The 26,097-nt window shown below is 37.5% G+C and overlaps 1 protein-coding gene across 1 annotated transcript in view; it reads left to right on the top strand.

Annotated features, from left to right (window-relative positions):
* PREX2 (phosphatidylinositol-3,4,5-trisphosphate dependent Rac exchange factor 2) overlaps positions 1 to 26,097 on the top strand; it is a 293,374-nt gene that overhangs the window by 258,729 nt on the left and 8,548 nt on the right. The window contains exons 38-39 of the mRNA XM_017544858.2: positions 15,110 to 15,212; positions 22,055 to 22,122. Coding sequence (XP_017400347.1) covers positions 15,110 to 15,212; positions 22,055 to 22,122 — 171 coding nt within the window. The remainder of the gene's footprint in view (positions 1 to 15,109; positions 15,213 to 22,054; positions 22,123 to 26,097) is intronic.

The following is a 26,097-nucleotide window of genomic DNA, read 5'->3' as shown; positions in this document are numbered from 1 at the left end:
AAAGTTCTGTTTAGTGTCTCAGATAAACAGGCCAAAGAGAAAACAATTATGGTTCAGTGTCAAAGAACTCAAGATATGGATGAACACCACATACTAGACACCTCTTTAAAGTAAGTATGTCACCAGAGAACCTATGAGGAGTAAGGACAGAGTCAAATTTGAGATCTAGAGAGCAAATGAGAGGGTTGAGGAAGTTCAGGTAGCTGGGATAGATACCCAACCTATTCAGTTAAATGCCCCCCACCCACCAAAATAGAAATGAAATAAATTGGTGAGTAAATCCAGGCTGAAGAATCTAAAATGTGGAGAAGCAGATTTAAGGCTGGTGACTGAAGTATTTAAGGTCTTAACACACTGCTGTTTCATATTCATATACATTCCTGGCATAGGAAACACTTCTCTGAGTGCCTAAATGCTCATTACCCAACCCCAGAAGGTCCCTGATCGCTTCTATGCTAACCTCCACAATGAAACTATGTCAAAGAAAAACATACCTTAATGGGCTTGAATAGAAAGTAATGAGGGATGTGGAATGTTTTTGCTTGGCAGTTGATTTTTAAGCTTAGTTTAGTGATAACTACTGAGAACTTTCAGATAATGTATTCAAAGTGGTAATAGAAACTCCCGTTGTCTTTAATGAGAATTTCATGGTGAATTCCCTGTGCGGTGCTGAAAATGCACCCCTTCATCTCAATTGCTTTTTTGCCTTAAGATAGATGGAGTGAGTGGAGTATTCAATGGAGTTCTGCTTCTGCGGCCAGGATCCGACTTACCCCAGCTGTTGCCCATCTCTGCTGCATTCTGTTCAGTTGTTTTCCACTTTCTGACTGCCTTTTCCCCCTGCTGTCTTTTCAGTTACTCAGAAACCCTTGTCTTCCAGCTCTGGGCTATGAAACATAGAAACCCAGTATGGTCAGAGGAAGATTTTGCCAGGACTTTCCTTTTGACAAGTCAAATGATCAATAATATTGAAAGTATTGGGAAGTTATTTCTACAAATTATACTAAAAACTTGCCTATGTGACTACTGGCTTTTTTTTTTTTTTTTTTNATTACTGGATCTATGGTTGTTGGATGTTTAGTTTTTAGTTTTTTGTTGTTTTGTTTTGTTTTGTTTTGTTTTTTACACAGTCTTGCTCTGTCACCCAGGCTGGAGTGCAGTGGTGCTATCTCGGCTCACTGCAACCTCCTCCGCTTCCCGGGTTCACGAGATTCTGCCTCAGCCTCCCGAGTGGCTGGGACTACTGGTGCATGCCACCATACCTGGCTAATTATTTTTGTATTTTTAGTAGAGATGGAGTTTCACTGTGTTAGCCAGGAAGGTCTCAATCTCCTGACCTTTTGATCTGCCTGCCTCAGCCTCCCAAAGTGCTGGGATTACAGCTGTGAGCCACCACACCCAGCTGACAACTGGCTTTTGAATTGCAGTTATTGTTACCTTGTCACTCAAAGTTTCCTAAAAAGAGAGTGTCAGTATTTAATAATTTATTATATCTCTATATGAGTGGTGTGTGTGTATGTATGTGTGTGCGTGTAGGATAGGAGAATTTGTTTCTGAAACAAATTGTCTATTTGTCCTTTTTTTCCTCCACATCGAAGCATTTATGTGTTTCATTTTAAAGTTGCTTCTCTCTTACAGGAAAATAATAACTTAAGTGTTTGGGTTTTTCACATTCCCACTGACTTGTAGCAATTTTCTCAAGACTTTTGCTTGTCACCAAAGCCTTGCTCAGGGTGAATAAGGTGGGAAGATCCATAGGTCAACTGCAGGCCTTTTCGTATTTATTTTGCAGATACTCTGCCTATGTAGAACCGTAGCAGCCATGTGGAGATTGATCAGTATTTTACAAACTGCACTAGTCCTCAGGTGTACAATTCTTCCTCCGTGGAAGGTAATGAAAGGGAGCAGGGAAAATATAACTGCACAACCTTAGAGAATTAGTTTCTTCAATCAGGTGCTTCATTCCAGTTGTCAATAGACTTTTCACAGTGGTGCTCTGTAAAAGTAATTAGAAGCCAGAAAAAATGTGGTCATTACAGGAATGAACACACTTCACATAGAACAGTGCATTTTATAGAGAAAAATGCAAATCTCTAGTGAAGCAGGAACACATTCTCCCTTCAATTTATTTTTACTACTTGATCGCTTTACAATCGATATACTTACGGAGCATGCTTCAAATCTAGTTTCTTTTTAATCATGAACTCATTTTAGTACAATGAAGTCTACATTCACAGGGAAGTAATTTGGACTGCCTGAATTCATCTCTACCAAAACAATGCATTTAAAATATAAATGCTGAAACCAAGCTTGTGTTTGTTGAATTATGGATGTTGGGAGCTGGAATTCTCTAAATATATTAATCTGCATGATTTGAATTTGGTACAGTAGAAAGAGCCCTAGATTTTGAATCCAAAAAGGGGTTTTGAATCCTAATGTTTACTCGCTGTGCAAGGGAGTAAGTGATTACATCACCTGGTCTCTCAGGGACTTATTGGTGAAACGAGAATAATGATTTCTTTCTCACAAAGATGACTTGAGGATTAAAGAGCAGTGTATGTGAAAACATCTAGTACAGGATCAGGCATTCCTGACTTCTCAGATTGTTCCATCTAAATCAGTGTTTCTGATAGTGAATCCGTCTTCTCATTGCAGAGGTAGAAGTTGTGAAACACATCTGTTTTAAATGAGTAGATTGGGATAACCCCTGTAAGAGCTATTAAAAATCACAGTAATGGGTCACTGTAGGATGATAGGGAGGAGGATGAAAAATACAAAAGTTACCTCTTCTGATCTGTAAGAAATAAAATACACAAAATGCTGAGTCCTATTAGAGCTTGTTTTTAGAATCTGCCTTTGAAAAAGACATTCAAAAACAAAAGAAGAGCTACCCTTGAATTCAAGGATAGGAAGTTTTATTTCCTAGTATCAAAACCCAAGAGTGTATGGCAGAATAAAGACAAATGCTTAGGACTTTAAAAGAATTAGACATTTATGCATCTATTTGTTCATTTATTTGTTGAGCAGGAAAAACTACGGAACACTGCTATGTGCCAAGCACTTTGCTACGGTAGCCTGGGAGACCCAGGATGCCTGGCCTCACTGCTCTTACAGTCTGATGTCTTGACAGTGGAGCCACATTGGGAAGCCAGGCAGCCGTACTTTGTAGCATCAGTTCTTTTTAATAAAGAAAACAGGAAAAGATAATCCGAGGACTGCGTTTTAAGTGACTCAAAGGAGAGGATACATATTTTTCAAACTACAATGGAGAGGAAGGATGTATAACTTGTCATTCTGACAAATCTCTTGGGGTTTCAAAAGTGTTCTTCTGACTCAGGAAAATATTGATAAATAAATGGACAATTTTGATTATATAATAATTAATAATTAATATAAGACTAATAAGTATGCTATAATATATATATTTCAAGTATTACCATAATTCAAACAGAGTTGTTAACCAGCAGATGTGATAGGAGCAATAATGAAATCCAGAGAAAGGGAAGCGCAAGGTACTGGTTATGAAAGAAGAATCGTATCCCATTTATAAGCCATAAAAGAATCTCCGATTTCTTTTTGCTAATATTTATTGTCTCCATAATGCACTTATCACTTCCCAGAATATATTTAATAAGTGAACACTTCTTAAGCAAATATATGGAAAATACAGAGCATAAAGAAATAAATGTAGTCTTTTAGGGGCATGCATATAATATCATTGGCACACATGATGAATTCATGTCATTCAAAAAATAAGTATGCACTGACTGCTTACTGAGTCCTAGGAAGTATGCTAGGGTCTAGAAAAGCTACAGTCAATATAGATACCAGTCCAGCCTTGTGGTGGTGGTGGTAATATTAATGAAAATTTTGAACATTTGCTGAGAATAAATGACACGCTGTATCCCACACTAAGTATTAGGCAGGAATTATTTCACATAGTCCTGAAAACAACACTCCGTGTTGTATATGATCATTAAATTCAATTTACAGAGGAGGAAACAGCATTTAAGGAGTTGAAGTAAGTTGCCCAAGATCACAAAGTTACCTGGCAAAGCCAGGCTCCAATTCAGGAAATTTTCTCTTACCCATGTTCTTAATCCCTAGACCTTCCAGAGGAGTATGAGACAGTGGGGTCAGAGATATTGTGTGTGACTTCAGCCAGGGCATATGAGATCATACAAACATGGGAACTGTCATAATTGATGATTGCAGAAAACTATAAATAGTATAGTTAAAGTATGGGGTAGAAGTGAGGAAAACCAGGGACTATATTGTGAAGATCTTGTGTTTCCTGTTAAGAAATGGGGAGCCATTCTTGTGTTTGTATTTATATCTGCATTTTAAAAAGTCACCTTCACTATGGAGAAAGGCCAGTGGAAAGAGGCCAGACAGGAAAGGTTAGAGTGAGGTTGCACCAGTCTAGGCAGGAGATATTAGTGCAGCTAAAGAGGAGAGATGTAAGAGATAGAAGAAAATATGAAATTAATAGGCATAAAATATGCTGCAGTGGATGCATTAATACGCTGAACTGCACACATGCGTCAATCTCTTGTAATTGATGGGTTTAATTTGATAACTTGAAGGTTTATAAAATTTCTTACTCTAGACATGAAATAAATAATAAATCACTAATCAAATATTTTTGGAAAGCAGTAATTTTAATCCTGACCACACCCACTCTGGCAACATTTTTTTTTAAAATTGCATTTTAGGGTACATGTGAAAAACATGCAAGATTGTTGCATAGGTACACACATGGCAGTGTGATTTGCTGCCTTCCTCCCCATCACCTGTATCTGACATTTCTCCCCATGCTATCTCTCCCCTACTCCCCACTCCCTGCTGTCCCTCCCCTTTTTCCCCCTGACAGACACCTGTGTGTGATGCTTCCCTCCCTGTGTGCATGTGTTCTCATTGTTCAACACCCACCTATGAGTGAGAACATGTGGTGTTTGATTTTCTGTTCTTGTGTCAGTTGGCTGAGAATGATGCTTTCCAGGTTCATCCATGTCCCTGCAAAGGACATGAACTCATCATTTTTGATGGCTGCATAATACTCCATGAGGGCAAGGTTTTAAAAAATGGGGAAGGTTGAGGCCACTGAAAAAAAATCATGATACAGAAATTTGTGAGAAATTAAATAACTTCTATGTCTCATTTCTTTTAACTTCTCTCTTATTAGAGTCAGTGAATTTCCAGCACATCTGTTTCATGCAGATGCTTATTTTTAATAGCTGAATAAATAAGACCAAAAGCAGAAGAGGTAAAAAGCATGTGGAAACTGAGCAGAATTATTTACATATTTTTCCAACAGGTAGAGATGTATCTTTAGTTCAAAGATTGCTGAAACTAATCTGCCTTAGGCTTTCTAGGATGGGTGTTCAGATGTTGCTTTGGAGTGCATAAAATCACATGATCAGCAGTGTCTTGTATCTGTCAAAAGAAGCTTCTGAGCTGGGCATAGTGGCTCACACCTGTAATCCTAGCACTTTGTGAGGCTAAGGTAGGAGGATCACTTGAGCCCAGGAGTTTGAGATCAGCCTGGGCAACACAGCGAGATCCCTTCTCTACAAAAAATTTAAAAATTAGTGGCAGGCACCTGTAGTCCCAGATATTCAGGAAGCTAAGGCAGGAGGATCACTTGAGCCCAGGAATTTGAGGCTGCAGTGAGCCATGATCCTGCCACTGCACTCCAGCCTTAGTGACAGAGCAAGACCGGGACTCAAAAAAAAAAAAAAAAAAAAAGAAGTTTCTGCTTATAAAAGAGTGGTGTGCAAACAGCAGGAATAGCTGCTGTGCTATGTTCCAGCTTATTGCATTTACTTAGTTCTGTTGGTGTTGAAATAGATAGTCATTACGCCTTTCCAAAATTTGAATGCTGTCCAGGTAACTTCAGCTTACTAAAGTATCACAGAGAACCAACCACAGCTGATTAGATGCCTAATAACTTGTTTGCTATAGTCATTTGGACAAATATAATGACCTGTCTTTTAATTAAAGAAGGAAAAAAGGATTTAATTAAAGAAGGAAAAAAGGAGGACTGTCATAAAATGGGGGAAATGATTTTATGTTCTAAGAATGAAATCTTTAAGATTATAAATATATAGTATATAAAGAAATAATTCATGTGAAGATTATTACCACACTAGTAGGTTTCTCAGACTGTCCTTATATACATAGACTCTGAAGCATGCATTTTCCCCAGGGGAATCATCTCCCTCTTGTTTCCATGACTAAAAGCAGCCTCATAGTTATAAAGAACAGTGAAAATGAGGTAATGTATGTGGAAGTCCAAGCCAAAAAACAAAACCAGACTGTCATCATTGCATAGAATTCTATGTTGGGGCAAAACTCACTGATTTCAAATGTGCTAATAAATATTGATTTCCCTTTATATTTATCTAGTACAAAATCAAATTAACCTCCATAGTTTCAGTAACGAGTGAGTTTATATAGATTGTCAAGGGGTCGTGGCTAGTGCACGATTTCTACAGTTGGTCAAGCTATTGTTTGAACCATGATTCCTTCAACTCAGAAAACTGTGACACAGGCCTGTAGTGTGTTTGCCAAATATCATAGTTTACTAACAGGAAATTATTCTGCTAGTTATAAAACTTTACTAACACAAAAAAGATGATATTTATCTATGTGATTCAGTTATATTATTACTGTACAAAATATTTAAAATTTGCCACTCAAGTAACTTTCAAAGTCTAAACATGTATCCCTAAATTCAGTGATCTCAGTGTGTGTGTTTTGTTTTTTTTTTTTTCAGGGATAGTGTTTAGTGGTAACTTCGTAGGTAACATTATCAACAACTACGGAAGTTTTCAAATTAATGCTTAGTCCCTCATTAAGTTTTAAAAATGTGTGAAAATAAAAAGTATCCCTTCCTAAAGTTTACATTTCCTATTTTTAATTACTTAAAAAATTGTCTTACTGCAATATCTATGTAATGTCAATTTATGGCAAATTGTTGTGACTACAAATTCAGAGATCATCACCCTAGATTTTCATATGTTTTATTTAATGTATTAGGGTCTAAGTAACACTCCTCCACTAGTAATAAGAACATTTGGGTTTGCCCTCAAGAAATAGCAATATAATGATTAGCTACCAAGCAAAATATGGGCATTCTTGAGAGTGAGCATGCTGAGAGTTAGCAAATAAATCCACAGTAGGAAAACAGAGCTCAGAACTGTAAACCTCACATTGTTCTGGTTTCCCATGTCATTTCATTGTGAGTTACTGAATCACCCTTATAGCCTAAAAGGGGTGTTACAGCTCCCAAAGTGTTCAATAAAATGCATTTCAGCCCTTGAGAGATTGGCTTCCTTGCTCAGTACAGTTTGAATCAATATTAAATGAGTCAGTAGGCTTCTGGAGGTTTTGAAATATAAAACTGATTTTAGAATAAAACAGATATTTTTGTCTGTAATCATGGTAAATGACCAATGTAGAAGGCCCTTAGGTTTCAAGAGACTCTTTTATCTAATTTATTATAGAAATGTTATGAGTCATCTTAAAGGGGAGGGTTAACATGTAAACAATATCCACTTTAGGTAAGAACTGGTATCTTAAAAATTGAACTAAATATAGTATAATGAATCTAAGTTAGAAATGATTGAAATACAATATTTTTCATGTAAACGAATTTAGGAAACCAAGCTTTGTCTCTCCAGTGAGACTTAGCTGTGGAGGGGATGGGAGACGCACCTCTGGCATCTAGAAATAGGGTTGGGAAAGAGGAGATCAGTTCACATGCTTTTCCTGACCTTACTTTAGCTCTGCAGTTTGCTGTATAAAATACATTCAAGATCTGATATCTGAGATCTATTGGGACAAACACCTGAAATAAAAATCACAAAGAATTTTTTCAGCAAATACCCAAATTGTAGTCAGGTGGACTCTAACCGAACTCAGTTTATAAAAGAGATATCAGCATATAGTTGTCCTTAGCTTCATGTAATTATGGTAATCTTATAGCATCATAATTTATTCCAGTGTTACTTTAATGAGCACCTCTTTTAAATAAAAAGGAGTATAAATAGTTGAAATATGATGAGATTTGAGAAACTGGGATTTACAAAGGCTTGTGTTCCTTTTTTTCCAAATAATGTACTGCCCATAAAGAGGAGCCTCCTCTACACAGACTTACCGTGGGCAGGGATCACACTCACCGCTTCAGGTCATTCTTGCTGCACTTTATGAGGTCAGTATGCCTGCTTTCCTCAATTTACAGAGGACGTGCAGGCTGAGAGCAGAAGTAACCTGGGTACCGCCCCATAAGACTGTCTTTAAACCTTTCTGTTGTCAGCTGCCATTTTGCATTCAGAAAGAGATTCCAAGGTATTTCAAAAGTAGTGAAAGACAGAGAAAAAATGGACACAGGATTGGGGGAGAGGTTTGTACAATGGTACTAAGATGCTGACTGAAAGCAGAAAGAAGTTGTGGGTGATGGGGAGTAAGTAGGTGTTGGGACCATGAGGTAGAAGTGGGGGAAGACAAAGAGTTTGCTTTTGCAAATGTTACCACTGGGAAGAAACTGAAGATGCTTTGAATACAGTGTTTATAAGTTGTTATGGTTGAGTACTTAGTAAATTACTTTGATAATTTACTTAACAAAGTGTTATTTGATATCATGTAAGGTAAATACAGAAAAATTTTTATGTCAACCAAAGGATTAACTAAACCCACCAACTCCTACACTCTGATGCCCAAGGCTCTGCATGTTTGAGCCCAGGATATTTCCCCAACCTCATCTCCTTCTCTCTATGTGCACCAGCATGTTGAGCTCCACATTTGTTCATGAGCAGACTGAACAAGCATTAACCTCAGGGCCTTTGCACCCACTTTCCCTGAAATAGTCTTCCCCAAAACAGCACCTCCCTCTGCCATTGTACCCTCTGCAAGTACCATCCCACTTTCCAATCCACCACAAAATTTATTTTTCTCGATAACTCATTCCTACCCGATATTATACATTTGTTTCTTCATTTTCTTTGTCTTCTTACTAAGATTTGATCATCAAAAGAGATAGGACTTGGTTTTGCTCACTGCTGCATCTCCTACACACTGGAGTAATGGAGATTTTGGGATGTGAAGTTAAGTAAAATAAAGTCAGAAAGAATTTGGAAAATTATGAAACAATATAAGAATGAAAGTTAAAATTTATTCAGAATATAAGAAATAAATAAATTGCAATGTTTAAAAATATGATAACACAGGCATTATAAAATCTAAAAAATAATTTTTGTTACTTTATGGATTGACCCATTTCTGTATATTTTTTCTCTACAGTTTTTGTTAACATACTCTTTGCCTTTTCAAATTATAACAACTTTTCAATATAATTTTTTATAGAGAGAATAGAAGAATTATTTTGTCTTTTCTCTAACATGGATGATGAAATTTAAATTATTAAGAGTTTTAGTTCTCCTTGAAGAGCTCCTGATTTGTTAGTTGTATTCCTAGGTATTTTATTCTCTTTGTAGCACTTATGAATGGGAGTTTGCTTATGATTTGTCTCTCTGTCTGTTTTTGGTGTAAAGGAATGCTTGTGATTTTTGCACATTGATTTTGTATCCTGAGACAGGGAGGGGAACTTCACTCACTGGGCCCTGTTGAGGGGTGGGAGAACTAGGGGAGTCATAGCAGGGGTTGGGATTTTGGGGAGGGATAACAATAGGAGAAATACCTAATGCAGATGATAGGGGGATGGATGCAGCAAACCACCATGACGTGTGTATACCTGTGTAACAGTCCTGCACAATCTGCACATGTGCCCCAGAACTTAAAGTATAATTTTTTAAAAAAGAAAGAAACGTTTTAAAAAGGTTTTCAACCTCAAAATGTCTTATTACTAATGTCTTATGCATTTTAAAATTATTGCCAAATGCAAAAAAAATTTCTCTAAGTTTCTTTAGCATATGAACCATAAGTTTGGTAGAATAAGCCACAGAGTAGTTTCTGGCTGTATACATTTCCAGCCTTTTTGTCCTCCAAAACATACACATTTCCCAACCTAGGGGCCTCAGGATACGGATGTATTACATCATGACCGCCAGCCCTGCACCTCTTTTCCAACATTGGATGACTCTGTGCAATGGGCAGTAGGACTACTCTGGAAGCCCCTTCTACACAGGATACTACAATAACCCAGTCATAAATGGAAGTAATTATTGTCCTATAAATAGGTCCCAGCAAACATAGCCTGAACGCATCCCAACTAAACTTTCTTTAGCTCAGTTTCAAAAATAACCACAGCCAATTGAACACTACCCAACATGACAGAAGGAAGGTGGGATGTAAAGAAGACAGCAGCCATACCTTTTGCAGTTAAAACATTTTGTTTTTGCACATTTGTAAATGCATGTGACTATGTGAACACAGTGCTAAGGCCCCTCCCAGAACCTGGAAAGGTATTTGTACAAGTAAGGGGCCTTGAAACTCTAGCTTTTATAGCTTCAAAGTAAATCCACTCCTGCCAGCACTTTATGGTACTTGTAGGTACAAAGTAGACAGTCAAAAAATGTTTGGCAAATGAATAAGTGAAAGAAAGAATCAAGCAATAAAGTTCATTTTAATTCATCTTTCTTAGCATTGCTAAATCAAACTGTCCTTCAAATTAAATGGGACCCATTAGCTATAAGTTACATTTATCATATTAAAACTACGCTAAATATCTGAGTGATTTGGGACCTATTCTCAGTACAAAATATGTCAAGGGGATTTATTAATTATAAGCACAGATATATTGACCTTTTCCTTTTTCTTACTATGGGGAAATTTAAAATGTCTGTATAACTTTGCTACCCTATCAAGTGTGCTTTCTCATGTGTATACTCTAAGCAGAGCCATTACTTGGAATGTCTTATTACTAAAATGATGGAAAAACTTTCTTCAGTGCATATGTTACATTTGCCTTTTTATGAAGGTCAAATACTACTCTGTGACATTTATTTTGTGGCTTCTAGGGGAAGAGTTGTGTGAGTATTTTTTAAGTGACATTGTAGTAGAAGGAGCTGAACAATTGAAGGCCTATATTTTCCAGATGGGGCAAAAATATAGATTTATTCAAATTTTAATTTAACTGTAAAACAGAGTTCATGCTAGGAGGAAGACTGGGGCATCAGGTAAGAAACCCTGCATTGGGCTGGGCATGGTGGTTCATGCCTGTAATTCCGGTACTTTGGGAGGCTGAAGCAGGTGAATCGTTTGAGACCAGGAGTTCAAAACCAGCCTGGGCAAAATGATGAAAACCCATCTCCACAAAAAATACAAAAATTGGCTGGATGTGGTGGTGTATTCTTGTAGTCCCAGCTACTCAGAAGGCTGAGGTCGGAGGATCACCTGAGCCCAGGAAGTTAAAGCTGCAGTGAGCTGAGATAGCACTACTGCTTTTTAGCCTGGGCAATAGAGTGAGACCCTATCTCCAAAAAAAGAGAAACCTCCTATTGAATGAGGGTTCCTGGCTTTTAATAAGCTCCTTTCATTCTCTTGCTCAGGGCTAGCATATCAGTCTCTCTGGTCATCAGAAAGTGCCTATAAAATCAAATGAGCCCTTGTAAATCTGACTCTGAGTATATATTTATGTGCTACTGAAAAACCATGTGCCACTTTCTGGACCTGGAGTCCATCAGAGAATGCCAGCATCAGAATGCTTCTTGCAAATGCTGATATTTTCCACTTGACATTCAAGTTGAGATAGTTGGGAGAAGATGAAAGCTACAGGGCAAATAATGGTATACTGACAGAAGAGTGGCAGCGTTTCTGCGAGGCTTTCCTTCACATGCTTAATTCAGGAAAATGGAATTCTGTGATGCTGCTAATGGAAATACAAGGCCTTGGTTGTACCCATCAATCAAGAATCACATTACAGGCAATATTTCCCACCTTTATGTGATTGTCTGTTTTTAACACTTTTTACTTTTTTAAAATTTCAAATTAATTTTGGGATCTAATTGAAAGATATATAATGGTCAGCATGAAAAGGCAAATATAGGTGCACCCATCTTTTTTTTTTTTTTTGATATGCTGGGGAAAGAAAATATACATATCCATTTGAAGGTAGATTTTTCTGTTAGGTGATGTGTGATTGGTTGCAAATCACACTTTGAGGTGTCCTTTCAGAGAGCGTGCTCCTGTGCACATTCGCTTCCTGATTGCAGAAAAATCTTTTATAATCTCTGCCAGGTAATTTTCTGCTTACTACGGCTTGAGGTAGAGAGAAAGAAATTAGGTCAACCCTTGTGGAAGACAGTGTGGCAATTCCTCGAGTATCTAGAACCAGACATACCATCGACCCAGCAATCCTATTACTGGATATATACCCAAAGGATTATAAATCATTCTACTATAAAGACACATGCTTATGTTTATTATTATTATTATTCCCATCAATGATAGTCTGGATAAAGAAAATGTGGCACACATACGCCGTGGAATACTATGCAGCCATAAAAAAGGATGGGTTCATGTTCTTTGTAGGGATATGGATGAAGCTGGAAGCCATCATTCTCAGCAAACCGACACAAGAACAGAAAACCAAACACCGCATGTTCTCACTCATATGTGGGAGTTGAACAATGAGAACACATGGACACAGGAAGGGGAACATCACTTACCGGGACCTGTCAGGGGTGGGTGGGGGACTAGGGGAGAGACAGCATTAGGAGAAATACCTAATGTAGATGAGGGGTTGATGGGCGCAGCAAACTACCATGGCACATGTATACCGATTTAACAAATCTGCACATTCTGCCCATGTATCTCAGAACTTAAAGTATAATAATAATAAAATTTAAAAAAGAAATCAGTTTAAAAAGGTTAAGAAAATAAATAATAATTGTAGGCTGCCTGTTTAAAGCCCTTCACAGCATGTAAGTCTTGTTTATAAGTGAGTACAAGAGAGATAAAGCAAGTTGTGCTTTATCAGGAAAGCACAGACATATTTCAGCATGATTAGAAAAAGATAAAGATTTTTTTTTTCTCCCCTTGGCTTCATTCAGCTGGTGTAATGAGCATTATTGATTAAAATGTTAGGATCAATAAAGATTTAAAATTGGAGTGGAGGAGACCTTAAGGAGGAGAAAAAGGTTATGATCTGTTGAGTAAGCTGGCGATTAAATGCTTTGTAGAAAATTGATTTTTTAAACATGAACTGTTAGTTATACTGCTTGGCCTTCATCAGCATAGACTGTTCTGCAGCTCACATGTACATGTAAAACAATATGCATCATTACCAGACTCACACACGAAAAGTTTGTGAGCATCATGTGCAACTAGAACTTAATGATGAAGCGTGAGCCCACCTGAACATGTGTTCATAATAATGAATTCATAATAATGAATTCCCTGTAATGGTAATGAGAAAGCTGCCTTTCAAGTCATTTAACAGCCAATAGAACTTACATGTTTCTCCTTAGAATGCAATTATGTGTAACCACACTGTTGTATTTGTCAGGTTCTTTCTAATATTCCAACAGAAATATTTTAAATCCCGCTCTCTTTTTATCTTAATTGTCAGTATCAAAACCTACCAAATTCATTGGACTTCTGTGTTAGAGCCTCATAACCAAGAACCTCATAACCAAGAACTTCTGTGTTAGAACCTCATAAACAATGAGTTAGATATTTCTCCCATAGAAACAATTGCATTGTAGAACTTACTGTTATTTGAAGGTAAAAAAACACTAGACAGAGCTAATACACAAATAAAACACCAAACTATAGGTAGGTAAATGCAAAAATGGAGAAAAGGCTAATTAAAATAGGAATCTGTTAAAAAATAAAACAAGTAACTATAAGGACACATGCACACGAATTTTCATTGCAGCACTGTTTACAATAGCAAAGACCTGGAACCAACCCAAATGCCCATCGGTGATAGACTGGGCAGGGAAAATGTGGTACAGATACACCATGGAATATTATGCAGCCATCAAAAATAATGAGTTCGTGTCCTTTGTAGGGACATGGATGAACCTGAAAACCATCATTCTCAGCAAACTGACACAAGAGCAGAAAATCAAACACAGCATGTTCTCACTCATAGGCGGGTGTTGAACAATGAGAACACATGGACACAGGGAGGGGAGCACTACATACTGGGGTCTGTTGGGGGGAAATGGGGGAGGGACGGGGGGGTGGGGAGTTGGGGAGAGATAGCATGGGGAGAAATGCCAGATATAGGTGAAGGGGAGGAAGGCAGCAAATCACACTGCCATGTGTGTACCTATGCAACAATCTTGCATGTTTTTCACATGTACCCCAAAACCTGAAATGCAATAAGAAAAAAAAAAAGTAAAACAAAATTCATTAATACAAATTTTAGAAGTATCTAAAATTAATGACAATTTTTATGAAATGTATGCAAAAGCTACCCTTAAAAGAACCACTTAGAGACCAGCACTTTAAAATGTTAATAAATGAACATAAGCTTTAAGGGCTGCTATAGAAATCAATGTGGAAGAACAGAAAAGAATGCCTTACAGAGAAGGAAAAGAACACAGGCTCACCCATCACTAAATTCTGGTTAGAACACTTTTCTCAGGGCTACTGTTGGTATCACATTTCTGTAAAACTAGTTATATGTTTTTTGGGGGGAACTTTTACAAACACTCTTTTAGTTGGGTCCAATAAACACATTTAAAAAAACCAATTCTGACCTCAAGAAATAGTAATTTCATTGTTTATTTTTCTACAATATTTGTGCATAAATCAGTATAAATCTATTAACTATCAATATGTAGACATTAATAGTAAATATTCTTTAGTCATTTTTCTAAATTATATGAAATATCAAAGAATAATATTTAGTAATAAAACTTGTTCTAATTCTGGTTAATTTTCTGTAGATAAGTGCTCTTATAAACATAGTTCATCATGGATTTGTTTTAAATTTAAATACTTAATTTCTGACCCCAGTACTGTGTCTTTATAATCTATTTTTAAACTGGTGTTCTATGTAGAAAAACCAGCGGTTCATTGTCTAGTTGGTTTGATTTTGGCTGGTGCTTTCTGATTTTGTGATTGGTAATCCACATAGTCTCAAAGGGTGTATCAGGAACTGTGGGGTCTGACTTGCCCTTACCTTGGCCCCCAGGTGCACCCTGAGCGTGACGCTGGAGCAAGCGATCATTCTGGCCAGAAGCCACGGACTGCCACCTCGCTATATCATGCAGGCTACAGATGTGATGCGGAAGCAGGTAGGTCTCATGCAGACTTGAGGAGAGTTGTTTTGCAGGCCATGGACTAAGATTCCTTTGTTCATTTACCAGGTGTCTGACAGGTGCCTGGATGTGATGGGCAGTTCGCTAGGCTCAGAGGTAACTCATGAATGAGAAACGCTGCCAGGGAGAAGATGCTGCAGGCACCAGTCTAAGGTTCTGCAAGAATCTTAGACAACTCTGGAAAAAAGGGATATCTAGGTGGTAATCTGCAGGCAGAAAGGGATTTGACCAAGTGGAATGGGGCAGCAGTGAATTTGGTGCTTATATAAGGAACAAGTGAAAGGACATATGGCATTTTCTGGTAATTGTTGATGGTAAAGCTGGGGGTGGAGAGGGACAGGGGCAAGGAAGAAGACAAAATAATTTAGGGCCCTGGTGGCTTCTGGCAACCACCAAGGGACTTTCATGCCATACTCAGTGTGTACATTATTCTGAGGATAAAGAACCCACCTTGAATTTTCATTTAGGGAATAAATAGCAGTCTTTGGACCATCTCTGGGTCACTGGAGTACTCATAGGTGAGAATATACTCTCTTGTAAATAGAATGAGCTTTATACAGTGACCCAATGGTATTCTAAGTGTGGTGTTTAGTTTTTAACCCTTAAACTTCTTTTAAAAAAAAAAAGACAAAAACAAAAATCCCCTAAGCTCCAATTTACTAATTAAGAAAATGTGCTCAACCTAGCAGAAAACATACTTAACCTACAGAAAGACAAAAGAAATCAAAAGACCTAAATTTTCTATTTTATTCTACCACCTTTTCTTTGGGCTACCACAGAAAAATGATTTAACAAATTTCTCTACTTGCTGACTTGGTTTGAGTTGCCCAGTGACAGTGAGTTATTTAATTTTTAAGATATGCTTTGTAATTATGACTACTTTGTTTATTGGAAGCTTAGTGTCTAATTCTAAGGCAAACATATAAATCCCCCTGGGCTTGCTCCCAAGACTGCACTGCAGAATGCCCACAAAGCCCATCAAAAAATCAGCTGAAGAGGCCAACATCAAACTGGTATCTGCAATGCAGAGATCAGGAACAGGGAGAGCATATACATTGGTACTTCTGGTTAGGACTCAGGAGCTGAAGATTAAAAACCAAGATCTTTGAAGGTCCAAGAGAGATTTGCTAAGTAAAGGTTAGAGCTACGAAGCATGTGATGTGCCATAGGCCAGCTGGGAAGGGTAAACACAGATGTGATTTGCCAGCAGGTTTAGGAAGGACTTTTGGATATATATACAAATTCTGTTTTAAAAAGTAGATCCAAGTATACTTATGATTAACCATATCAGAGTTGAGATTTAGGTTGCCAAGAAATACAGAAAGAAATTAATCACCTTTCTGTTTGATCGTGTTATATATTAGAGTAGGTTTGTAGGAAGACTTAGGAAGTACCATGTAAAAATTATAGTTTATGGCAAGCAAAAGAGACTGGAATTTACCTTCTTATAGAATATTCCACAAAGGAGGTAGTTATGAGTTGGTGACATATCCATTTCTACTGTACAGATTTGAATAGTAATAATTATATCAAATATTTTAACTTCTTAAAATGGAAAATGGAAATAGAGAAAATAGAGATTAAAGTAATATTGATATTATGTATGCCCTAATGACTCACTTAACTGATATAAAGCTCTTTAAAATAAAATGTAAGTTATATTTATATAGTATTGTTATATTGCTGTGTAGTATAATTTTAGAAGACTCAAAAGTCATGGGGTTCCTTATAAAATTCCCGTTGACATATAAACCACACTATTTTTTTCAGTATATATAACTTATTCTTCCCCCTAATTTTTTTTTAAGTGAATACATTTGGAATAGATAGCTTGCTTCCTTTTATTATTTGTTCCTCTGCCCCAAGTTGTGACATCCCAATGGCTATGAGAGGCAAAGAACGAAGCCATTATAACTTCTTTGTGAAAGATCCTGGGACCCTCTTTTAGGGAAACTAGACAGACTGGTGGTCCCAGAGATTTCTTCAACAGTTCCCCTGTTGCCGATTCTCCTTCCAGTATTCAGCAGTAGCAGACAGTGAGATTTGTGGGTGAGGTCCAATCCACAAGCCAACTCTTACCTACTAATGATTTGAGAAGTTAGAATGCAAGTCTGAATCAAAGGTCTAGCTTGGATTTTTCTCTCCTTTTTACCTTTCAACTTCAGGGACAATTACTTAACAATTTAGATTCAGCTTTTTAGAGACCAAGTGGTTAGATATTTGTCATCTTCAGTATATGTTGAAGTATTTGTATTATTGCATTATCAAATTTAAATTATGATATATTAAAGAATATTATCTATTAATGTTTTATAATATATGAATGAATAATATAATGATAAAACTAAGATTTTTAGGTTTTTTTGAGAACAAGAAGCTTTTTGTCATGATTTATTGTTCTTATTTTAATTGCAGTATTGTTTTTCTCTATAGATTTTGTGTATATACTTTTCATAGAGTTGTTATTTTAACTCACTGCTTGAGTTTGAAGGAAAGATGAAAGACAGAAGAGAAGGGTACTATGGCTTTCACGATATTTTGGTAATGATTATAACAACCTTAGGCAGCACTTTATGTAACCAGCTGATTTGAGTAATAAAAGGCTTACAATAGAAACTGTCATTTACATTATAAATTTAGTTTTCTATGCTGTAAGTTATATATTCATAGTGTTCTTTGATGGCAGCCTATAAAAAATGTCCTCTTAACCTTTTTAATAAAAACTGGGATTCCAAAGTATCTTGACTCCTTATCTACGGTATCAAAGCATCACACTAAGCACTAAGAACAAAGACATGAGGTTGATGTTGTCCTTGCCTAATCTCATGATGGACACATGCATAGGAAAATCACCATGCCATGGGCACAAGCAAGCAAGTCTCTACCGGGTATCCGACATCAGTGTTATCAAGACTCAGAACAGGGAGTAAGTGAGTAGACCCTGAGCCCCTCCCTGGCTGGGATGAGTCTTACTGATTTTGGAATCACAGTTTCTCAAAATAGTACCTAGTACAAAGTAAATGCCAAAGGACATTTGTTCAATGATTTCATTCTAACTAGGATGGTTGGAGAAGGGCTCAATGCAGGTGAGTTTATGATAGTGGCTAAGAGCACAGAGTATGTTTCTCTTTTGTTTTAGATTCAAAGAGAATGTGTGCAGGCTTGTTACATGGATATGTTACATAATGCTGGGGTTTGGGCTTTGGTCGAACCCATCACCCAAATAGTAAACATAATATGCAATAGATGATTTTTTAAATCCTTGTCCCACTTCCTTCCTCTCCCCTCTTGGAGTCCACAGTGTCTGTCGTTTCCATCTTTATGTGCATGTGTACTTATTGTTGAGTTCCCCACTTAAAAGTGAGAACATGCAGTATTTGATTTTCTATTTAAGTGTTAATTCACTTAGGATAATGGCCTCCAACAGCAGTCATGCTGCTGCAAAGAACATGATTTTGTCCTTTTTATGGCATATAGTACTCCATGGTGTATATGTGCCACATGTTTTCTTATCCAGCCCACTGTTGATGGGCACATAGGTTGATTCTGTGACTTTGCTATTGTGAATAAAAAAGAACAGACTCTTGAGTCAAGCAGCCACTATTTCAATTCCAGCTCCAGTGTTTACTGTCTGGATGATTCAGGGGAAGATTCTTCGCCTCTTTGGTACTTAGTTTCCTCAATATTAAAACAAGAACAATAATAGTACTTGTTTCATAGTGTTGTTGTGAGGATTAAATAAATAGACATACTTAATGCACTTAAAACAGTACCTGATATAGTGAATGACCAATCAATTATTAACGAAGATGATATTTGGTTTGGAACTTGGAGGATAAATATGATGCATACAGGAAGGGAAGGGGTCAGGAAGAGTGTTTAAGTAGAGGGAGAAATATCAGCAAGAGTATAAAAACACAAGTAGCTGGCATGTTGAGTCTATGAACAATATAGATTAATTCAAAGTGAAACATGCCAATTGATGTCTTCACCATGACAAGCATCAGCTTTATTTGAAATCTTTTAGAAAGCAAACGTTTTTCTTAATGGAATTACTTAACGAAAATATTATATAAAATTATAGACAACAAGCATTGTACACAACTACTTCACACTAGTCAATAAATCTGTTTTTCACAGGCTATGATTTAGGAATTCTAAAACTAATTTATGTGTTACTAAGAATAAACAAATAAGATATTGTAAATAACAAGAAACTGATTTCTCTCACTGAGAAAAAGTTTACAGATAAGGAAAGGAAGAAGGCTGCAATCTGGAATGAACCCTATGTTACTGGATTGAAATCACATGTATCAGTATGAACTGATAAATACACACACAGACACATGCAAATATGGATAGATGGAGAAATGAATATAGATATATGAGTATGTTAGTATTTGTAAATTAGCTTTGCCAACTGGAAAGCCCTAGTTGCAGTTATTCTGCCAGTAGTAATGAGCACACTGAATGTCCAAATCTTGGCTTCTAAATACTATTCTCCAATAAAAAGAGCCAGGACCCCTTGGAGAAATGGTAAATTACCAGATGAGACAAAGAAGATGAGCCTGGAACATCTTGAGGTGCCATAAAATAAAGGAGCACTAAACAGTGATGGCAGCATATCAAAAAGGCACAAGAAACAACCAGAAAGAGCTCCCAGTGGCCAAAACTGAAACAATTTTAGCAAAAAACAAAATTAATAAAAGTATTGGATTACATCTCATGGAATAAAATAATTATGAGACCATACTGATTTAAATATATACTTGAATAAATAAATAATTTGGGGAGAAGAGATTACTCTTTCTAATAGGATTCCAGTTCATAAATATGACAATATTATTGTTGTAGACAAGATACACCAACAGAGCCTGAAATCAGTGAGTGAAAGTTTGAAGAGAAACAAGATATTGCACAGTCTCCTAGTATATCCCCAAACATATTTATTAACTACAAAAAAAGAAAAAGGAAAAGAAATGAGTAACTTTGCAGTGGCCAAATCTGGCAGACATCAAAGTGATGAAAAGTTAATGTGAGCAGTGATAAGATATGCTGGCATCTTGTAGGCCCTGATAGGATGCATTAATAAGGGCATGACATCACTTCTATGATTTTCTTGCCCAAGTGCATTTCCTGCTTCTAGTCATGAGCAAACATCAAATCAACCCAAGCTGAGACATTCTGCAAAGTAATGACCAATACTTATCAAGAGTGTTAAGGTCATGAAAGGCAGGAAGCAGCTAAGGAGCTGTCACAGATTGGAAGGGATGAAGGCGATGTAAGCAAAAGGCAATACGGGATCTTAGGTTGGATCTTGAAACAGAAAATAGGCCTTGGTGGGACAAAATGGAGAAGTTTCCATAAGATGTGCAGGTTAGTTGATAGTACTGTGCCAACGTTAATTCTTGGTTTTGTGGTTAAGGGAAGAGTTAACATTAGGGAAAGCCACGTGGAATATATAAAGTCTGGGTTCTGTTTATATTTTTCTCTAAGTCTAAAACTACTTCAAAATAAGAAGCTCTCCTTGTTTGTTTTGTTTTTGTTTAAGATTGGTCAAGTGCAGTGGTGAGAAGTAGGGGAAAGAACAGAACAATGAGTTTAATTATCTGTAACTGCCTGTGAACAGTCAGTTGAGATAACTGTTTTTGGATCAGGCAAAATAGTTTTTCTTAACTCCTTAACTGCAATTCCTAAATTTCTTCCCACCTTTCTTTTTGATGCCACACCCACTTCCCTTTTGCTTTTCTATTTTAGGACCTTTTTAAGAGAATGTGTTCTTTTTTTTCCCCCTTCTTTATATCCTGTTTCTTTTCTTAGTTCAGAATTCAGTAGCTGGAGAGAGAGTTTCAGAGGTTTTGAACAACTCTGCTTAACCTATTCCAAACCCCAAACTCTGGTGTTCACTCCTATGTAGTAAGTAATTTTCATGAGGAAATGAAGTGATTATAACTTCATTCATGAATTTGACAGACTGTGAAGACATTTTCATTGCCAAAGTAGATTGTATCGTAAACTCTGAGGCAGAATTATTAGATTTCATAGATCTGCATAGGCATGGCTTGTCCAGAAATTGCTTTAGAAGTAGTTAAGAAAATATGTTTTTGCTAAATACTAGTAAACTTAAAATAGTTAATGATAGGTAAGAAGAAAACAGGTGCACAAGTGTGATTCAACTGTGATTTCTGCTCCGGAAATGTGGTAACACAAAACAGGTGTTTATAGTATGCTCATTTACTATTTTTAACATCTTTTTAAATTTTTTATCTGTTTTTCTTTTCCTTTTTTTTTTATTGGAGACAGGGTCTCACTCTGTCTCCCAGGCTGGAATGCAGTGGTGCAAACATGGCTTACTGTAGCCTTGACATCCTGGGCTCAAGCAATCCTCCCACTTTAGCTTTTCCGGTAGCTGGGACCACAATTGTGTGCCACCATGCCTGACTAATTTTTGTATTTTTTGTAGAGACAGAGTCTCACTCTGTTTCCAAGGCTGATCTTGAACTCCCAGGCTTTAGTAATCTTTCCGCCTCGGCCCTCAAAGTGCTGGAATTACAGGCATGAGGCACTGTGTCTGTCCTGTTTTCAATATCTGAAATATTGATTACTTCTACAAATAAAAACAAAGCAACATAACAGCACATTTTTATTCTTAAAAGCATTGATTTTGAAAATGCTCAGATGGCAATATCTATCTTCCTCTTAATCTCTCTTGATGTTAAAGACATTGTTGGAATAAGTATCCTACACACAAATGTTAACAGTATGTTAAATTATTACTAATACACTGTAGGGATAAAAGTGATTTTCCTGACTTTCAGGGAGCAAGAGTTCAGAATACAGCGAAGAATTTGGGAGTTAGAGACCGGACCCCACAGTCTGCACCAAGGTAAATGCATCCCCTGCTCTGCCCTTGACCAAAAGATTTGCCAGCATTTTCTAGGCAGCATTCCTCCGCTAATGCAACAGATCTAGGATGTACCCAGCGTTGTACTGATTGTAATTACAAAGAGTGCCCTTAAAATACCCAGTAGCTAACTGTGATAACACATAAATGCTCTCAGAAATAAATGGCTATTATTCTATTTTACAAGTTCTATCATGAATTCAAAAGGAAAAGCTCACACAGGCTCTACTAAAATTTGTAATCTAGCTTTGCCAAACAACCAAAATGCTATTTTCATTTATACTTCTGTGACTGCACATGCTGTTCCTTCTAACATGATTGCCTTTCCCATATATGTTTGTATGGAAAACTCCTATTTCACTGAAGAACCTAGCATAAATATCATTTTCTCCTTGGAGTCTTGCTTGAGTTTCCTTCCTCTTGTACTCCCTTAGCATCTCGTGGTATTGACCTATGATAACCTTTATCATATGTAGTTGCAGTGTATTGTCACATTTTCTTTGCCCAACCTAAACATGAGTTCTCTGGAGACAGATTTTTTTTTGGATTTTATTTATTACTCATCATATATCTGAACAGATTTCAAGAATGTCTGAATGAAGAAATGAATGAATGAGATTTTTGTTATCTCAAATATTTACAGTCCATACAGCATCATAAGAAAGGACTCCCATTGATCTTTAAAACAAATGAACATAATTAATAACCACCAGAGAAATGTTATGGTTTTTACTTCCCTGGTAATGAGGGTAGGCAACCAGCTATCTTGAAGTGGGGAAAAGCTAAATAATTTCTTTTACATTTGATTGCTTTTATACATTGGTGTTTTAACCAAAAGTGGGCTCCTCCAAACATAGCCACAGACAAAACACTATTTCCGTTTACAGAGCAGTTACCAGAGTGAGAATGATGGCTGCAGCATTTATGAAGTTACATTTCATTCTGAAAAATCATGTGGGTAGTGAAAGTGCTTTCACAGGGAAAACATATTTTCCCCCTGAAAATGGATGGAGCACTCATGTTCTAATTGCATTTATTTTTAGTGCTGACTCCTAACTCTATTTAATCCACAAGTTTTGTTAATGTTGCCTTTCACAGTGGATTAGGTTAGAATCTAAGACTTTATATTGCTACAGGATTATTTTTACATATGTATTCTCCATCTAGCACATTGGGAGGCATGGTAAATTTGGATAATAGACCCAGTGAAGTGTTAAAATTCCAACAAGAAAACAAAATCATGGTTCAGCAAGGTCTTCTTAGCTAGACCTGGAAAACTAATAAACAGTGGCAGAGTGGGTGGTATCCGACTTCAGCACCACGCCCTGATCAGTAAACCAATATGCAAGCTGAACACAAGAAAAGAATCCAGTGAACTTGCTTTTTTTAAAAAATTGGGTTATGTTTGAAACACTTGAAATGAAACTCAATAAAATGAGCCAGCCATGAAGTTGACATTATCTACCAGGGAGTAATAGGCCTGAGAGATAAGAGTCATTTTTAAAATGTATTTTATTTATTCTTTCTTTCATTCTGCAAATATTTATTGAGGACCTAAGAGATGCAAAACACTCTGCTATGCCCCAAGGAGAGTATAAACCTGATTTACAAGTAGCCCTGGCCCTCATGAAGCTTTTCGTTAAAAAGATGAGGTGAAGAAGGCATAATTACAAGGAAAGGTAGAATGCAAGAATCACCCTGTGGTGGGTGCAGAGAATGCCAAGGAGCACAGAGGGGCTGGAATCTCTTCCAGCTGAGGACCTGGAGTCCGACCCAAAGATACTGAGTTGAAGAATACATTTGGCATTCAAGGCAAGGCCATCCATGGGCAAAACTGGGATAATGTTTCTGGAAACATTCTTGGAACTGAAGTTTTCTCTCTCTGCCTGAGATAGTATTTGGTTCAAATCCTCAACCCATCCCTGTCAGAGTTTTCCTCTCACTATACACTTGACTTTTAAAAAGTTTACTCAGAGTACATATGTTGAATGTCTGCTATGTGTCTGTAGGTGCCAGGCCCCTTGTTAAGTGCTAGAGGACTGAAGACATAATGTCCTCTGCCAGTTGTTGAACTGTAGCCGAGCAACAATGGAACAGAATAAAAATAGTCCACGGTGTGTGATAAAAAGTAAGATGGAAATAGGCACAGACTGCCATGAGAGCATGGAGAAGGAATATGGTGTAGCCTAAGGACAGAGAGAAGAGGTCACAGAATATTCCTGGGCCAGTCCGTATTGTAATGCATGTCCCATGCAGGGGATGCAAGAGCACTAAGGACCAGAGAAGACAACATTCTGAGAACTACACTTAGACCTCAATGACTGGTGGTCGAATGTGATTCAAGTGCCATGTGAAGTGAGGCTGGAGATGTAGGGGCCAGATCAGAAGAGACTTGCAGAAGTACAGAAGAGTTTTGATTTGAACTTGAAGACAGCAGGGAGGCATCCATAAGCAATCCCTATCTGGAAGACTTGAATTTTGGAATTCATCTCTGGCAACTTCAGGAGGGCCCATTTGAGGACAGCTAAGACTGAAGCAGAAGCTTAAAAAGATTATGGTAATGTTGAGGACCAAGAAGAGAGGATGGATTAGAGAGATATTTAGAAGACAGAATTGATACTCTTTGGACACTCATTGGATGAAGGAGTTTATAGAAAAGGAAGATTCTAGGATGACTACCAAAACTTTGGCTTGGATAATGAGGTGCTGATGGTTCTTTCCTCTGAGACAGTGGGTACAGAGGGGAAGCACACTCACGGGGAGGAGATGGGAGCTCAGCTTGGTAGTAGTGAGATGAGCATCAGTGGTCATCCCTGGAGAGCACATTGTGGATGGTGAAATATACTGGTCAAAAGCCAAGGAGAAAAGAATAGGTGGCGCTATAGTCCTATGAGTCATCGATATTTAGGGCGTAGGTGAAGACACAGAAATCAGTTCTGCTGCCATGATGAATGGGTAAGAGAGACTGAGAGAAGGTCAGGACACCTCCAGGGAATGCCAGCACTGAAGAGAAAGCAGAGGAGGCTACAGAATCTAGTGAGCCATGGACAGGAGACGGTTGTTCTGGAATTCAAAAAGGAGCAATCAGCCATAGTCACACTCCTGGAAGAGTGAATCTAATAATTTAGGAAATCAGAAAGCTAGAAAGTAGAGTATCAGAGTTTAATAATTCTGAGATAGGTAAAGCCAGCTCTGGAGAGGGATGTTTCTTGGACACGCTTGGCTCCAATGCATTTTGCATCTTCCCCTTTAGCAATCTCTGTCTAAAAGATGTGTCCAGAATTGCTCTTGGCATTGGGGAATTAAGATGGATGAGAAACACTTCATGTCCTGAAAGAGCTTGCAGCCTAGTAGAATACAAAGACAAAATAAATTTAGAGAATCAAGTGAATGGGTATCGTGATAGGATGTATGTGAGGTCGGGGTACAAAGGACCTTCCCCCCACCCCCAGCTTCATACATTGCTCTTCAGAGAAATAAGCCTCTCTTCCTCAAGAACCAAATACTACCTTCCAGATGTCAGATTGCACATCCAGCGCACTGGCTTTATTCTCTATTATGTCACAAAATCTGGAACTCTTGTGCTATGAAAATCTGATTTTCTTTATTTGTTTAATTGGGAAAGGGCATTCTATAGTGGCTAAAAGTGAAAAAAATGGGCCAAGCATGGTGGCTTATATGTGTAATCCTTGCACTTTGGGAGGCTGAAGTGAGAAGACTGCTTGAGACCAGGAGTTCAAGACCAGCCGGGGCAACAAAGCAAGACCTGTCCTTACATAAAATAAAAAATAAAATAGCCAGGCATGGTGCCGTTTGGCTGTGGTCCCACCTACTCAGGAGACAGACTGAGATGGAAAGATAGCTTGAGCCTGGGAGGCTGAGGCTGCAATGAGCTATGGCTGTACCACTGCACTCCAGCCTGGGAGGGACAGCGAGACATTGTCTTTAAAAAAAAAA

This window comes from Cebus imitator, unplaced genomic scaffold, assembly GCF_001604975.1.
Source record: "Cebus imitator isolate Cc_AM_T3 unplaced genomic scaffold, Cebus_imitator-1.0 Scaffold9, whole genome shotgun sequence".
Lineage (NCBI taxonomy): Eukaryota > Metazoa > Chordata > Mammalia > Primates > Cebidae > Cebus > Cebus imitator.
The sequence above is the reverse complement of the archived record's forward strand: the minus strand, read 5'-3'. Positions and strand labels throughout refer to the sequence as shown.